Below are 17647 nucleotides of genomic sequence, written 5' to 3'. Positions count from 1 at the left end.
ATGGGCCACCATGGGCCTTAGTGGAGAAGAGAGAGGGCCGGCCAGAGGTGGCGCCACCCCCCCTTGCCCAGTCCGAATTGGACAAGGGGAGGGGGTGGCGCCTCCCTCCTTCCTTCTCTTCTCTTCCTCCTTCCCTTCTACTCGTACTTGGACTAGGAAAGGGGGGGCGAATCCTACTTGGACCGGGAGTCCAAGTAGGACTCCCCCCCATGGCGTCCCCCCTAGGGCCGGCCACCTCTCCTCCCCCCTTATATACGTGGGAGGGGGCACCCCAAAGGCACACCAAGTCTTCTCTTAGTCGTGTGCGGTGCCCCCCTCCACAGTTATACACCTCGGTCATATCGTCGTAGTGCTTAGGTGAAGCCCTGCGCCGGTAACTTCATCATCACCGTCATCACACTGTCGTGCTAACGGAACTCTCCCTCGGCCTCAACTGGATCAAGAGTTCAAGGGACATCATCGAGCTAAACGTATGCTGATCGCGGAGGTGCCGTGTGTTTGGTACTTGGATCGCGAAGACGTTCGACTACATCAACCGCGTTACTAAACGCTTCCACTTTCAATCTACAAGGGTATGTAGACACACTCTCCCCTCTCATTGCTATGCATCTCCTAGATAGATCTTGCGTGATCGTAGGAATTTTTTTTAAATACTGCGTTCCCCAACGTTCTTCAGTTGCGGTTTCAATGGTACAAAGCAAGGAGGAGGACATATCAGTTTATGCTTCCATCATTAAGGAAATAAAGTACCTTTAGGACTTAGATTATGTAGTATTACTCATGTACCTTGTTCCTAGAATCGAGCTAGTGATTGTTTAGCGAGTTTTGCAAGACTAGAAAATAGGACCATGACATGGCTACGGTCAGGGCCTCTGGAATTGCTGGAGATTGCAACCAGCGACTGTACGAACACTATTATTGAGTAATTCAAGTTTGAGTTCCGCAAGAAAAACATTAATTGCTGGTAGAGTGTGGTTGTTCATCTCTTTTGCAGTTTAGCGGAACTTCAGTCACCTAAATTTGAAATTTAGGTTAGTCGATTCTTTCAGGAGGGAAGCAACAGTCGCGCGGATTACTGAGGCCGCCGACGGTGGCGGCGGGGTAAGTGAAGCGAGGCTCAAGACGACGGCAAGGCCTCGGCCAGAACAAGCGGTAGCAGGTGGATGCCTGTGGAGGCGAGTATGAAGCTTGACGGTTCAGGGTGGGGAGTGCAGGGCTCGCCTAAAAAATCCGATGCTTCGCCAGTTTAAAGGGATTGCATGGGGCTGGTGCCAGCACGGCGATGTGTGGCGATGAGGAGAGGGGGTGGCAATGCTCACGTGGGAACACCGTCGGGAACGGGTGACAGGGACTGGCGGTTCAACTGATGGTACGTGTGATGTTCAGTGGCGAATCTAGGGGCGTGCCACGGGTGTCATGGCACCCTGTACCAATCTGCAAAATAATTTTATCTATGTAAGACTAATGTTATTTTAAGACTGTTTGTAGAGGTTACAAGGATGTTTAGACCAAATTATACTATATGTAGTGTAAATTTTAGCAAAACTTGAATTGTGGCACCCCCAGTGCTGAGATTCTAGGCCTGCCACTGGTGGTGTTCTAGGGAAGAAGGGGAGAAAGGAGGTTGAAGAAAGCCATCTGACCGTTGGTTCTGCATCTGATGGCTGAAACCGAATGGCCCGACTCAAAATCAGTTTTCGGTCGACCGACCCCTAGTCTATCCCTTTCTTTTGCATGTCAGTCAAGGAGCTAAACGTGAGCATGGACTCACAGACATGGCAGGGGTGGGTTGGAAACGTTTAATGCTCTCAGAGTGTGGCTGTTCATTTCTTTTGCATGTCAACCAAGACTTAAACGTGAGCATGGACTCACAGACATGGCAGGGGTCCGTTGGAAACGTTTCTCCGGGATCAACACTTGCACCGAATCTACTCCAGTACGTACTGTCACTCTGTCAAACGTGCATGTGCGTCATTAATGTCGTCGCTCTGCGGCGCATTCATTCCGTTGGCCGTTCCATATGGCTCCCCTCCCCTTCCTGGTTGGTTCCCATCGTAGTTTTGCCAGTGCATTCTATCCTTCCGACTCGCCTATATAGATGTGCACCGTGTGTGCAAGCTGAGATTCATTCCTACATTCAGCAACAACATGAGTGTTTGGTGATCGATGGCGAAGCTGGGGCTAGCAGTGGGCACGTCGGCCAACCTCTGCTTCTTCTCCAACAAGAGCGATGCGGGCTCGGGGAGAGCCACGCGCCTCGGATGGATCCTCTGTCCTGCAAATCCTAGGTGCAGCAGGTATACGCTATGCAAGTGTGCAACTTCCGAGCTATATGCATGCAGCTCCGCTAACTAATTAGCTTTGTTGCGGCCAGTTTGGCGACGATATGGGCCGCGGCGGTGGAGGCTCCGCCGAGAAGCATCGACATGGAGATCGTGCGGTCGCTGAACGGCTGGGTGGCGGCGAACATGCTCCCGCTGCTCAACCCGGTGGAGTCCTCATGGCAGCCGCACGACTTCTGTTAGCTTAATCTTGATCACTTGTATCTGCATATTTGCTTTAGTCGTGCATGTAGCATAGATTAGGGAGTTCTTCTCCGGAGAGGTCTCGGCTGAGCGGGCAAAGAAGACGAGATACTAGCTGCCGTGTGATACGGCGAGCATGACGAGATGCCGATGGCAGTGTGAAACTGCAGTGCTGCGTGAGGCAGCGTGGCCGTGTGATGCGGCAAGTGCGACGAAGGCTGGAGTGTGGGGCTCTATGAGCATGTTTAGCCGGCTGGGTTGATCCGGATGTGAGCTGCATGCAAGTCCTAGTCTTGGGACGTTGGAGTGAATCAAGGAAACAAACTGGCTGCATGCAAGTAGTTGGTTAGCTAGCTTTGTGCGTGTGCATGGGTTAGTAGGTTTAGTGGCCCGAGTGGAGGCTGGGTTAGGGCGTGCGTGAGCCAACCCGGTGTATATATATGTGTTGATCAGATGAATGAAAAGTAGGCCGTGAGGGCTGTAGGAGAAATGTAGTCTTTGTGTGCACCAAGGAAGAGTGTTCTGGGCAAAGCCTCGTTGGGTTTCTTCCTTGGCTGTGTGCGTGTGTGTTTTCTGAGTTTCATCATGTGTGTGTGTGTGTGACAAAGAGAGTTGAGCGGTGAGAGGCAGCAAGAGGTAGAAGAAGAAGCGGCGCTGCGAGAGGAGGCGGGGCCAACAATTGGCATCAGAGCCTTGTTGATCCGAGGCGGTGGCAGCGCCGCGGCGGACTCCATGTGAGGTGGAGGACGCCGGCGCAAGGTGATGGCCGGCAGAGGCACAATGCCGCCGGTGGGACGTTGCGGTGCGATGCCACAAGGTGAAGATGGTGCGATGATCGACGTCGCGAGGACGTCATCCCCGGCAAGATGGTGACAGGCCGACGCTGCGACGGTGTCGGCGACGTCGGTGCCCGCGGCTATGGTGGCCGGCGTGACGGTGGTGAAGGCTACGGCTGCGGTGACGGGCACATGGTGGACTCCATGCGAGATGGAGGACGGTGGCGCAACATGGAGGTGTTTGGCGGTGTGATGCCGCACGAGCATATGGCTGCGGTACGATGCCGCTAGATGGAGATGGCGGCGCGAAGCTGCCACAAGAAGACAACGGTGTGATGCCATTGGAAGGTACGGCGGCGCGAAACCGTCATGAGGATCGGCGTCAAGCTCGTCGACGCTGCTGTCTTGGGTGGTGTGATGCCATCAGCAAGATGGGCCGATGCGACGACGTGGTGACCGGCGCCGCGAAGGTGTCGTCCACGTCAAGAGGTCATCCACGTCCAGAGGTTGCTGCCGCGTGCGGCAAGAGGACATGGTGATGGACGCCGGCGATGCGATGGCGTCGGTTAACGGCAAGGTGCGCGGCGCCGCGATGGCGTTGTCAAGTGGCAGCGGGTGATCCGCGTCGAAGATTGTGATGACCGGAGAATCAAGATTAGGTGGGAAATTGTTAGCTTAATCTTAATCACTTGTATCTACATATTTGCTTTAGTCGTGCATGTAGCATAGATTAGGGAGTTCTTCTCCGGAGAGGTCTCGGCTGAGCGGGCAAAGAAGACGAGATACTAGCTACCGTGTGATACGGCGAGCATGATGAGATGCCGATGGCAGTGTGAAACTGCAGTGCTGCGTGAGGCAGCGTGGCCGTGTGATGCGGCAAGTGCGACGAAGGCTGGAGTGTGGGGCTCTATGAGCATGTTTAGCCGGCTGGGTTGATCCGGATGTGAGCTGCATGCAAGTCCTAGTCTTGGGACGTTGGAGTGAATCAAGGAAACAAACTGGTTGCATGCAAGTAGTTGGTTAGCTAGCTTCGTGCGTGTGCATGGGTTAGTGAGTTTAGTGCCCCGAGTGGAGGCTGGGTTAGGGCGTGCGTGAGCCAGCCCGGTGTATATATATGTGTTGATCAGATGAATGAAAAGTAGGCCGTGAGGGCTGTAGGAGAAATGTAGTCTTTGTGTGCACCAAGGAAGAGTGTTCTGGGCAAAGCCTCGTTGGGTTTCTTCCTTGGCTGTGTGCGTGTGTGTTTTCTGAGTTTTATCTGTTGGAAATATGCCCTAGAGGCAATAATAAATTAGTTATTATTATATTTCCTTGTTCATGATAATCATTTATTATCCATGCTAGAATTGTATTGATAGGAAACTCAGATACATGTGTGGATACATAGACAACACCATGTCCCTAGTAAGCCTCTAGTTGACTAGCTCGTTGATCAATAGATGGTTACGGTTTTCTAACCATGGACATTGGATGTCATTGATAACGGGATCACATCATTAGGAGAATGATGTGATGGACAAGACCCAATCCTAAGCCTAGCACAAGATCATGTAGTTCGTATGCTAAAGCTTTTCTAATGTCAAGTATCATTTCCTTAGACCATGAGATTGTGCAACTCCCGGATACCATAGGAGTGCTTTGGGTGTGCCAAACGTCACAACGTAACTGGGTGGCTATAAAGGTACACTACAGGTATCTCCGAAAGTGTCTGTTGGGTTGGCACGAATCGAGACTGGGATTTGTCACTCCGTGTAAACGGAGAGGTATCTCTGGGCCCACTCGGTAGGACATCATCATAATGTGCACAATGTGATCAAGGAGTTTATCACAGGATGATGTGTTACGGAATGAGTAAAGAGACTTGCCGGTAACGAGATTGAACAAGGTATCGGGATACCGACGATCGAATCTCGGGCAAGTATCGTACCGCTAGACAAAGGGAATTGTATACGGGATTGATTAAGTCCTTGACATCGTGGTTCATCCGATGAGATCATCGTGGAACATGTGGGAGCCAACATGGGTATCCAGATCCCGCTGTTGGTTATTGACCGAAGAGTCATCTCGGTCATGTCTGCATGTCTCCCGAACCCGTAGGGTCTACACACTTAAGGTTCGGTGACGCTAGGGTTATAGAGATATTAGTATGCGGTAACCCTAAAGTTGTTCGGAGTCCCGGATGAGATCCCGGACGTCACGAGGAGTTCCAGAATGGTCCAGAGGTAAAGAATTATATATAGGAAGTGCTATTTCGGGCATCGGGACAAGTTTTGGGGTCACCGGTATTGTACCGGGACCACCGGAAGGGTCCCGGGGTCCACCGGGTGGGGCCACCTGCCCCGGGGGGCCACATGGGCTGTAGGGAGTGCGCCTTGGCCTATATGGGCCAAAGGCACCAGCCCCAAGAGGCCCATGCGCCAAGAGAAGAGGGAAAGGAAGAGTCCTAAAGGGGGAAGGCACCTCCGAGGTGCCTTGGGGAGGAGGGACTCCTCCCTGGCCGCACCCTTCCTTGGAGGAAGGGCCAAAGGCTGCGCCCCCCCCCCCTCTCCCTTGGCCCTATATATAGTGGGGGGAAGGGAGGGCAGCAACACCTAAGCCCTGGCGCCTCCCTCTCCCTCCCATGACACATCTCCCTCCTCCCGCAGCGCTTGGCGAAGCCCTGTTGGAATCCCGCTACTTCCACCACCACGCCGTCGTGCTGCTGGATCTCCATCAACCTCTCCTTCCCCCTTGCTGGATCAAGAAGGAGGAGACGTTGCTGCTCCGTACGTGTGTTGAACGCGGAGGTGCCGTCTGTTCGGCGCTAGGATCATCGGTGATTTGGATCACGACGAGTACGACTCCATCAACCCCGTTCTCTTGAACGCTTTCGCGCGTGATCTACAAGGGTATGTAGATCCACTCCTCCCTCGTTGCTAGATGACTCCATAGATAGATCTTGGTGACACGTAGGAAAATTTTGAATTTATGCTACGTTCCCCTTCAGTGGCATCATGAGCTAGGTCTATGCGTAGTTTCTATGCACGAGTAGAACACAAAGTAGTTGTGGGCGTTGATTTTGTTCAATATGCTTACCGTTACTAGTCCAATCTTGATTCGGTGGCATTGTGGGATGAAGCGGCCCGGACCAACCTTACACGTACGCTTAGGTGAGACCGGTTCCACCGACTGACATGCACTAGTTGCATAAGGTGGCTGGCGGGTGTCTGTCTCTCCCACTTTAGTCGGATCGGATTCGATGAAAAGGGTCCTTATGAAGGGTAAATAGCAATTGGCATATCACATTGTGGTTTTTGCGTAGGTAAGAAACGTTCTTGCTAGAAACCCATAGCAGCCACGTAAAACATGCAAACAACAATTAGAGGACGTCTAACTTGTTTTTGCAGGGTATGATATGTGATGTGATATGGCCAAGAAGAATGTGATGAATGATATGTGATGTATGAGATTGATCATGTTCTTGTAATAGGAATCACGACTTGCATGTCGATGAGTATGACAACCGGCAGGAGCCATAGGAGTTGTCTTTATTTATTTATGACCTGCGTGTCAACTTAAACGTCATGTAATTACTTTACTTTATTGCTAAAGCGTTAGCCATAGTAGTAGAAGTAATAGATGACGAGACAACTTCAAGAAGACACGATGATGGAGATCATGATGATGGAGATCATGGTGTCATGCCGGTGACAAGATGATCATGGAGCCCCAAGATGGACATCAAAGGAGCTATATGATATTGGCCATATCATGTCACTATTATTTGATTGCATGTGATGTTTATCATGTTTTTGCATCTTGTTTACTTAGAATGACGGTAGTAAATAAGATGATCCCTCATAATAATTTCAAGAAAGTGTTCCCCCTAACTGTGCACCGTTGCGACAGTTCGTTGTTTTGAAGCACCACGTGATGATCGGGTGTGATAGATTCTAACGTTCACATACAACGGGTGTAAGACAGATTTACACACGCGAAACACTTAGGTTGACTTGACGAGCCTAGCATGTACAGACATGGCCTCGGAACACAAGAGACCGAAAGGTCGAGCATGAGTCGTATGGTAGATACGATCAACATGAAGATGTTCACCGATGATGACTAGTCCGTCTCACGTGATGATCGGACACGGCCTAGTTGACTCGGATCATGTAATCACTTAGATGACTAGAGGGATGTCTATCTGAGTGGGAGTTCACAAGATGAACTTAATTATCCTGAACATAGTCAAAAGGTCTTCGCAAATTATGTCGTGGCTCACGTTTCAGTTCTACTGTTTAGATATGTTCCTAGAGAAAATTTAGTTGAAAGTTGATAGTAGCAATTATGCGGACTAGGTCCGTAAACTGAGGATTGTCCTCATTGCTTCATAGAAGGCTTATGTCCTTAATGCACCGCTCAATGTGTTGAACCTCAAACGTTGTCTATGGATGTTGCGAACATCTGACATACACATTTTGATAACTACGTGATAGTTCAGTTAAACGGCTTAGAGTTGAGGCACCGAAGACGTTTTGAAACGTTGTGAAACATATGAGATGTTTCGAGGACTGAAATTGGGATTTCAGGCTCGTGCCCACGTCAAGAGGTATAAGACCTCCGACGATTTTCTTAGCCTGCAAACTAAGGGAGAAAAGCTCAATTGTTGAACTTGTGCTCAGATTGTCTGAGTACAACAATCGCTTGAATCGAGTGGGAGTTTATCTTCCAGATGAAATAGTGATGGTTCTCCGAAGTCATTACCACCAAGCTGCTAGAGCTTCGTGATGAACTATAATATATCAGGGACATATATGATGATCCTTGAGATATTCACGATGTTTGACACCACAAAAGTAGAAATCAAGAAGGAGCATCAATTGTTGATGGTTGGTGAAACCACTAGTTTCAAGAAGGGCAAGGGCACGAAGGGATACTTCATGAAACGGCAATTCAGCTGCTGCTCTAGTGAAGGTTGAACCCAAACCCGAGACTAAGTGCTTCTGTAATAAGGGGAACAGCCACTGGAGCAGAATTACCCTAGATACTTGGTAGATGAGAAGGCTGGCAAGGTCGATAGAAGTATATTGGATATACTTTGTGTTGATGTGTACTTTACTAGTACTCCTAGTAGCACCAGGGTATAAGATACCGGTTCGGTTGCTAAGTGTTAGTAACTCGAAATAAAAGTTGCGGAATAAACGGAGACTAGCTAAAGGTGAGCTGACGATATGTGTTGGAAGTGTTTCCAAGGTTGATATGATCAAGCATCGCACGCTCCCTCTACCATCGAGATTGGTATTAAAACCTAAATAATTGTTATTTGGTGTTTGCGTTGAGCATAGACATGATTGGATTATGTCTATCGTGATACGGTTATTCATTTAAGGAGAATAATGGTTACTCTGTTTATTTGAATAATACCTTCAATGATCTTGCACCTAAAATGAATGGTTCATTGAATCTCGATCATAGTGATACACATGTTCATGCCAAAAGATATAAGATAGTAATGATAGTACCACCTACTTGTGGCACTGCCACTTAAGTCATATCGGTATAAAACGCATGAAGAAGCTCCATGTTGATGGATCTTTGGACTCGCTCATTTTTGAAAGGTTTGAGACATGCGAACCATGTCTATTGGTGTATATGCATGAAGAAACTCCATGCAAATGGACCGTTTGGACTCACTTGATTTTGAATCACTTGAGACATGCAAATCATACCACATGGGCAAGATGACTGAAAGCCTCGTTTTCAGTAAAATGGAACTAGAAAGCAACTTGTTGGAAGTAATACATTTTGATGTGTGCAATCCAATGAGTGCTGAGGCATGTAGTGGATATCGTTATGTTCTTACTTCACAGATGATTTGAGTAGATGTTGAGTATATTTACTTGATGAATCACGAGTCTGAATTATTGAAAGGTTCAAGTAATTTCAGGGTGAAGTTGAAAGATCGTCATGACAAAAGGATAAAAGATCTATGATATGATCATAGAGATGAATATCTGAATTACGAGTTTGGCACAGAATTAAGACATTGTGGAAATTGTTTCACAACTAATACAGCCTGGAACACCATGGTGTGATGGTGTGTACGAACATCATAACTGCATCCTATTGGATATGATGCATACCATGATGTCTCTTATCGAATTACCACGATAGTTTATGGGTTAGGCATTAGAGACAACCACATTCACTTTAAAAGGGGCACCATGTAATTCCGATGAGATGACATCGTATAAACTATGGTTTAGAGAAACCTAAGCTGTCATTTCTTAAAAGTTTGGGGCTGCGACGCTTATGTGAAAAAGTTTCAGGCTGATAAGCTCCAACCCAAAGCGGATAAATGCATCTTCATAGGACACCCAAAACAGTTGGGTATACCTCCTGTCTCAGATTCAAAAGCAATAAGGGATTGTTTCTAGAATCAGGTCCTTTCTCGAGGAAAAGTTTCTCTCGGAAGAATTGAGTGGGAGGATGGTGGAGACTTGATGAGGTTATTGAACCGTCTCTTCAACTAGTGTGTGGCAGAGCACAGGGAGTTGTTCCTGTGGCACCTACACCAATTGAAGTGGAAGCTTATGATAGTGATCATGAAACTTCAGATCAAGTCACTACCAAACCTCGTGGGATGACAAGGATGTGTACTACTTCAGAGTGGTACGTAATCCTATCTTGGAAGTCATGTTGCTAGACAACAATGAACCTACGAGCTATGGAGAAGCGATGGTGGGCCCGGATTCCGATAAATGGCTCGAGGCCATAAAATCCGAGAGAGGATCCATGTATAAAACAAAGTGTAGACTTTGGAAGAACTACTTGATGGTCGTAAGGCTGTTAGGTACATATGGATTTTAAAAGGAAGACGGACAATGATGGTAAATGTCACCATTAAGAAATCTCGACTTGTCGTTAAGATGTTTTCCGACAAGTTCAAGGAGTTGACTACGATGAGACTTTCTCACTCGTAGCGATGCTAAGAGTCTGTTGGAATTATATTAGCAATTACTGCATTATTTATGAAATCTTGCAGATAGGATGTCAAAGCATTGTTTCCTCGACGATTCTTGAGGAAAGGTTGTATGTGATACAACCGGAAGGTTTTGTCTATCCTGAAATATGCTAATAAGTATGCAAAGCTCCAGCAATCCTTCTAGGGACTGGAGTAAGCATCTTGGAGTTGGAATGTATGCTTTGATGATGATCAAAGATTTTGGGTTTATACAAAGTTTATGAGAAACTTGTATTTCCAAAGAAGTGAGTGGGAGCACTATAGAATTTCTAATGAATATATGTTGTTGACATATTGTTGATCAGAAATGACGTAGAATTTCTGGAAAGCATATAGGGTTATTTGGAAAGTGTTTTTCAATGGAAAGCCTGGATTAAGCTACTTGAACATTGAGCATCAAGATCTATAAGGATAGATCAAAACGCTTAATGGTACTTTCAAATGAGCACATACCTTGACATGATCTTGAAGGTGTTCAAGATGGACCAGTCAAAGAAGGAGTTCTTGCCTGAGTTGTAAGGTATGAAGTTAAGACTTAAAGCTCGACCACGGCAGAAGAAAGAGTAAGGACGAAGGTCTTCCCCTATGCTTTTGTCATAGGCTCTATACGGTATGCCATGCTGAGTACCGCACCTGATGTGTGCCTTGCCACATATCTGGCAAGAGGGTACAAAGGTAATCTAGGAGTAGATCACCAGATAGCGGTCTAAATTATCCTTAGAGGAATAAGGATATGTTTCTCGGTTATGGAGGTGATAAAGAGTTCGACGTAAAGAGTTACGTCGATGCAAGCTTAACACCTATCTGGATAGCTCTGAGTAGAGATACCGGATACGTATAATGGAGCAACAATTTAGAATAGCTCCAAGTAGAACAGTTATTTGAAATGGCTCCAAATATAGCGTAGTAGCTGCATCTACAAGATGACATAGAGATTTGCGAAGTACATACGGATCTGGAAGATTCAGACCCGTTGACTATAACATCTCTCACAAGCATAACATGTTCAAACCCAGAACTCATCGAGTGTTAATCACATGGTAATGTGAACTAGATTATTGACTCTAGTAAACTCTTTGGGTGTTAGTCACATGGGGATGTGACCTTGAGTGTTAGTCACATAGCGATGTGAACTGGATTATTTACACTAGTGCAAGTGGGAGACTGTTGGAAATATGCCCTAGAGGCAATAATAAATTAGTTATTATTATATTTCCTTGTTCATGATAATCGTTTATTATCCATGCTACAATTGTATTGATAGGAAACTCAGATACATGTGTGGATACATAGACAACACCATGTCCCTAGTAAGCCTCTAGTTGACTAGCTCGTTGATCAATAGATGGTTACGGTTTCCTAACCATGGACATTGGATGTCATTGATAACGGGATCACATCATTAGGAGAATGATGTGATGGACAAGACCCAATCCTAAGCCTAGCACAAAATCATGTAGTTCGTATGCTAAAGCTTTTCTAATGTCAAGTATCATTTCCTTAGACCATGAGATTGTGCAACTCCCGGATACCATAGGAGTGCTTTGGGTGTGCCAAACATCACAACATAACTGGGTGGCTATAAAGGTACACTACAGGTATCTCCGAAAGTGTCTGTTGGGTTGGCATGAATCGAGACTGGGATTTGTCACTCCGTGTAAATGGAGAGGTATCTCTGGGCCCACTCGGTAGGACATCATCATAATGTGCACAATGTGATCAAGGAGTTTATCACGGGATGATGTGTTACGGAACGAGTAAAGAGACTTGCCGGTAACGAGATTGAACAAGGTATCGGGATACCGACGATCGAATCTCGGGCAAGTATCGTACCGCTAGACAAAGGGAATTGTATACGGGATTGATTAAGTCCTTGACATCGTGGTTCATCCGATGAGATCATCGTGGAACATGTGGGAGCCAACATGGGTATCCAGATCCCGCTGTTGGTTATTGACCGGAGAGTCATCTCGGTCATGTCTGCATGTCTCCCGAACCCGTAGGGTCTACACACTTAAGGTTCGGTGACACTAGGGTTATAGAGATATTAGTATGCGGTAACCCGAAAGTTATTCGGAGTCCCGGATGAGATCCCGGACGTCACGAGGAGTTCCGGAATGGTCCGGAGGTAAAGAATTATATATAGGAAGTGCTATTTCGGGCATCAGGACAAGTTTTGGGGTCACCGGTATTGTACCGGGACCACCGGAAGGGTCCCAGGGTCCACCGGGTGGGGCCACCTGCCCCGGGGGGCCACATGGGCTGTAGGGAGTGCGCCTTGGCCTATATGGGCCAAAAGGCACCAGCCCCAAGAGGCCCATGCGCCAAGAGAAGAGGGAAAGGAAGAGTCCTAAAGGGGGAAGGCACCTCTGAGGTGCCTTGGGGAGGAGGGACTCCTCCCTGGCCGCACCCTTCCTTGGAGGAAGGGCCAAAGGCTGCGCCCCCCCCCCCCTCTCCCTTGGCCCTATATATAGTGGGGGGAAGGGAGGGCAGCAACACCTAAGCCCTGGCGCCTCCCTCTCCCTCCCATGACACATCTCCCTCCTCCCGCAGCGCTTGGCGAAGCCCTGTTGGAATCCCGCTACTTCCACCACCACGCTGTCGTGCTGCTGGATCTCCATCAACCTCTCCTTCCCCCTTGCTGGATCAAGAAGGAGGAGACATTGCTGCTCCGTACGTGTGTTGAACGCGGAGGTGCCGTCCGTTCGGCGCTAGGATCATCGGTGATTTGGATCACGACGAGTACGACTCCATCAACCCCGTTCTCTTGAACGCTTCCGCGCGCGATCTACAAGGGTATGTAGATCCACTCCTCCCTCGTTGCTAGATGACTCCATAGATAGATCTTGGTGACACATAGGAAAATTTTGAATTTATGCTACGTTCCCCTACATCATCATGTGTGTGTGTTCTTGTGTGAGACAAGGAGAGTTGAGCGGTGAGAGGCAGCAAGAGGTAGAAGAAGAAGCGGCGCTGCGAGAGGAGGCGGCGCCAACAATTGGCATCAGAGCCTTGTTGATCCGAGGCGGTGGCAGCGCCGCGGCGGACTCCATGTGAGGTGGAGGACGCCGGCGCGAGGTGATGGCCGGCAGAGGCACAATGCCGCCGGTGGGACGTTGCGGTGCGATGCCACGAGGTGAAGATGGTGCGATGATCGACGTCACGAGGACGTCATCCCCGGCAAGATGGTGACAGGTCGGCGCTGCGACGGCGTCGGCGACGTTGGTGCCTGCGGCTATGGTGGCCGGCGTGACGGTGGTGAAGGCTACGGCTGCGGTGACGGGCACATGGTGGACTCCATGCGAGATGGAGGACGGTGGCGCGACATGGAGGTGTTTGGGGTGTGATGCCGCACGAGCATATGGCTGCGGTGCGATGCCGCTAGATGGAGATGGCGGCGCGAAGCTGCCACAAGAAGACAACGGTGTGATGCCGTTGGAAGGTACGGCGGCGCGAAACCGTCATGAGGATCGGCGTCAAGCTCGTCGACGCTGCTGTCTTGGGTGGTGTGATGCCATCAGCAAGATGGGCCGATGCGACGACGTGGTGACCGGCGCCGCGAAGGTGTCGTCCACGTCAAGAGGTCGTCCACGTCCAGAGGTTGCTGCCGCGTGCGGCAAGAGGACATGGTGATGGACGCCGGCGATGCGATGGCGTCGGTCCACGGCAAGGTGCGCGACGCCGCAATGGCGTTGTCAAGTGGCAGCGGGTGATCCGCGTCGAAGATTGTGATGACCGGAGAATCAAGATTAGGTGGGAAATTGTTAGCTTAATCTTAATCACTTGTATCTGCATATTTGCTTTAGTCGTGCATGTAGCATAGATTAGGGAGTTCTTCTCCGGAGAGGTCTCGGCTGAGCGGGCAAAGAAGACGAGATACTAGCTGCCGTGTGATACGGCGAGCATGACGAGATGCCGATGGCAGTGTGAAACTGCAGTGCTGCGTGAGGCAGCGTGGCCGTGTGATGCGTCAAGTGCGACGAAGGCTGGAGTGTGGGGCTCTATGAGCATGTTTAGCCGGCTGGGTTGATCCGGATGTGAGCTGCATGCAAGTCCTAGTCTTGGGACGTTGGAGTGAATCAAGGAAACAAACTGGCTGCATGCAAGTAGTTGGTTAGCTAGCTTTGTGCATGTGCATGGGTTAGTGGGTTTAGTGCCCGAGTGGAGGCTGGGTTAGGGCGTGCGTGAGCCAGCCCGGTGTATATATATGTGTTGATCAGATGAATGAAAAGTAGGCCGTGAGGGCTGTAGGAGAAATGTAGTCTTTGTGTGCACGAAGAAAGAGTGTTCTGGGCAAAGCCTCGTTGGGTTTCTTCCTTGGCTGTGTGCGTGTGTGTTTTCTGAGTTTCATCATGTGTGTGTGTTCTTGTGTGAGACAAAGAGAGTTGAGCGGTGAGAGGCAGCAAGAGGTAGAAGAAGAAGCGGCGCTGCGAGAGGAGGCGGCGCCAACAACTTCCTGTCGTGCTCCGCCACGACGCCCGGCGCGTCGGAGGAGGAGGCTCTGTCCGCCTTCATGGACGACGTTGCCACGCTGCGCGCGGGATCCGCTGGCGTGCCCGACGAGGTCCTGGTCTGCCTGGTGGGCAACTTGGTGACGGAGGAGGCGCTGCCGTCGTACCAGAGCATGGGGAACCGCACGGAGGGCATCGCGGACGACACCGGCGCCAGCAGCCTCCCCTGGGCGCAGTGGATCCATGGCTGGACGGCCGAGGAGAACCGCCACGGCGACCTCCTCAACCGCTACCTCTACCTCTCCGGCCGCGTCGACATGCGCCAGGTCGAGACCACCGTCCACCACCTCCTCCGCAACGGCATGGTACGTACGCGCATAAACACAGTTGCACCGTACGTACTCAGTGCACTACAAACTTGTGCACTGGTTAATTAAAACATTATATATGTTGTTTTGCTATGAAGGACATGCTGGTGCCCAAGAGCCCGTACCACAGCGTGATCTACGGCGCGTTCCAGGAGCGCGCGACCTTCGTCTCCCACGTGCACACGGCGAGGCTCGCCGGGCAGCACGGCAACCAGGCGCTCGCCAAGATCTGCGGCGTGATTGCCGCCGACGAGAAGAGGCACGAAGCGGGCTACACCAGGGTGTGCGCCAAGCTCTTCGAGGTGGACCCCGACGGCATGGTGCGCGCGCTGGCGCACGTCATGCACGGCAAGGTCACCATGCCGGGGCTGCTCATGTCCGACGGCCACGACGCCGCCAGTGGCGAGAACAGCCTATTCGAGCGGTTCTCCGCCGTGGCGCAGAGTGCCGGCGTGTACACGGCGAGGGACTACGGCGATCTGGTGGAGCACTTCATGCGCAGGTGGCGGGTGGCAGAGCTCGCCGGACTCTCTGGAGAAGGCCGCCGCGCGCAGGAATACGTGTGCGGGCTGCCGCCCAAGATCCGGAGGATGGAGGAGCTGGCACACCAGAGGGTGGCCCGTAGCGAGCTCAGGCCGGCCCGCTTCAGTTAGATCTTCGATAGGCACGTCATGGTGGGTTGAACCATGGACTAACGTATGTTTGGTTTGCCTCAAAAGAAAAACATATGTTTGGTTAGATTCCCATCCTCAAAAAAAAAGTTTAGTTAGATTCCGCTCCTCCCCTAAAAAAAGGAAAACGTTTCCAGACGGCGCACCGGCGGAAACGTTCCGCCGGACACGCGCGGGTCCTGCGATCGGTATTGATTGTGCGACTCACGATGGGAGCACCTCTTAGAAAAAAACAAGGCGACGAGAGCATTGCTTCCAATCGTTATTTTCCCCATCTTCTTCTTCCCCGCAACGAGGACGTCGGGGCACCCGCATCACAGGCGCCAGCCCCCGCCCGCACTAGCACACATGTCTTCGGCCGCGCCCGCGACACCCTCCGCCATGCGCGTGCCCCCGATGAGAGCCACCGCGGCAAGCCTCCCCCTCCCCTCTCCCTGTTCCTCCTCCACACCTCCATCTCCTTCTCAGGGAGCACGCTACTCTGCTCAGTTTTTTTTGCTGAAAGCGGCTGGATTGGTGCTACCTCTTGACCATGCGTTGGTTTTTTTTGAAGAGGAAAGGGTGATGCAGCAAAGCAGTGTAAGTATTTCCCTCAGTTTTTGAAAACCAAGGTATCAATCCAGTAGGAGATAACACGCAAGTCGCCTAGTACCTGCATAAACAAACAAGAACCTCGCAACCAACGCGATAAAGGGGTTGTCAATCCCTTCACGGTCACTTACGAAAGTGAGATCTGATAGAGATAATAAGATAATTTTTTTTGGTATTTTATGGTATAGATTGGAAAATAAAGATTGCAAAATAAACAACGATAGAAATAGCAAGTTGATATGAAAATAATATGATAGAACATAGACCCGGGGGGCATAGGTTTCACTAGTGGCTTCTCTCAAGATAACAAATTCTACTGTGGGTAAACAAATTACTGTCGAGCAATTGATAGAAAAGCGCATAGTTATGAGAATTTCTAGGCATGATCGTGTATATAGGAATCACGTCTGCGACAAGTAGACCGAAACGATTATGCATCTACTACTATTACTCCACACATCGACCGCTATCCAGCATGCATCTAGAGTATTAAGTTCATAAGAACAGAGTAACGCATTAGGCAAGATTGTTGGAAATATGCCCTAGAGGCAATAATAAAAGCATTATTATTATATTTCCTTGTTCATGATAATTGTCTTTATTCATGCTATAATTGTGTTATCCGGAAATCGTAATACATGTGTGAATAATAGACACCAACATGTCCCTAGTAAGCCTCTAGGTGACTAGCTCGTTGATCAACAGATAGTCATGGTTTCCTGACTATGGACATTGGATGTCATTGATAACGAGATCACATCATTAGGAGAATGATGTGATGGACAAGACCCAATCCTAAACATAGCACAAGATCGTATAGTTCGTTTGCTAGAGTTTTCCAATGTCAAGTATCCTTTCCTTAGACCATGAGATCATGTAACTCCCGGGTACCGTAGGAGTTATTTGGGTGTACCAAACGTCACAACATAACTGGGTGACTATAAAGGTATACTACGGGTATCTCCGAAAGTGTCTGTTGGGTTGACATGGATCAAGACTGGGATTTGTCACTCCGTATGACGGAGAGGTATCACTGGGCCCACTCGGTAATGCATCATCATAATGAGCTCAAAGTGACCAAGTGTCTAGTCACGGGATCATGCACTACGGTACGAGTAAAGTGACTTGCCGATAACGAGATTGAACGAGGTATTGGGATACCGACGATCGAATCTCGGGCAAGTAACATACCGATTGACAAAGGGAATTGTATACGGGGTTGCTTGAATCCTCGACATCGTGGTTCATCCGATGAGATCATC

At 49.4% G+C, this 17647-nt stretch overlaps 1 protein-coding gene across 1 annotated transcript; it reads left to right on the top strand.

Moving 5' to 3' along the window:
* The first annotated feature begins 2142 nt into the window (after positions 1 to 2142).
* LOC119270027 (acyl-[acyl-carrier-protein] desaturase 4, chloroplastic-like) lies at positions 2143 to 15776 on the top strand. Its single transcript, XM_037551976.1, has 4 exons — positions 2143 to 2297; positions 2375 to 2520; positions 14744 to 15120; positions 15222 to 15776. The coding sequence occupies exons 1-4, from the start codon at positions 2167 to 2169 to the stop codon at positions 15774 to 15776; spliced, it is 1209 nt and encodes a 402-aa protein (XP_037407873.1). The 5' UTR covers positions 2143 to 2166.
* The last annotated feature ends 1871 nt before the right edge of the window (positions 15777 to 17647 follow it).

Source organism: Triticum dicoccoides, chromosome 3A (genome assembly GCF_002162155.2).
Source record: "Triticum dicoccoides isolate Atlit2015 ecotype Zavitan chromosome 3A, WEW_v2.0, whole genome shotgun sequence".
Classification (NCBI taxonomy): Eukaryota; Viridiplantae; Streptophyta; class Magnoliopsida; order Poales; family Poaceae; genus Triticum; species Triticum dicoccoides.
The sequence above is the reverse complement of the archived record's forward strand: the minus strand, read 5'-3'. Positions and strand labels throughout refer to the sequence as shown.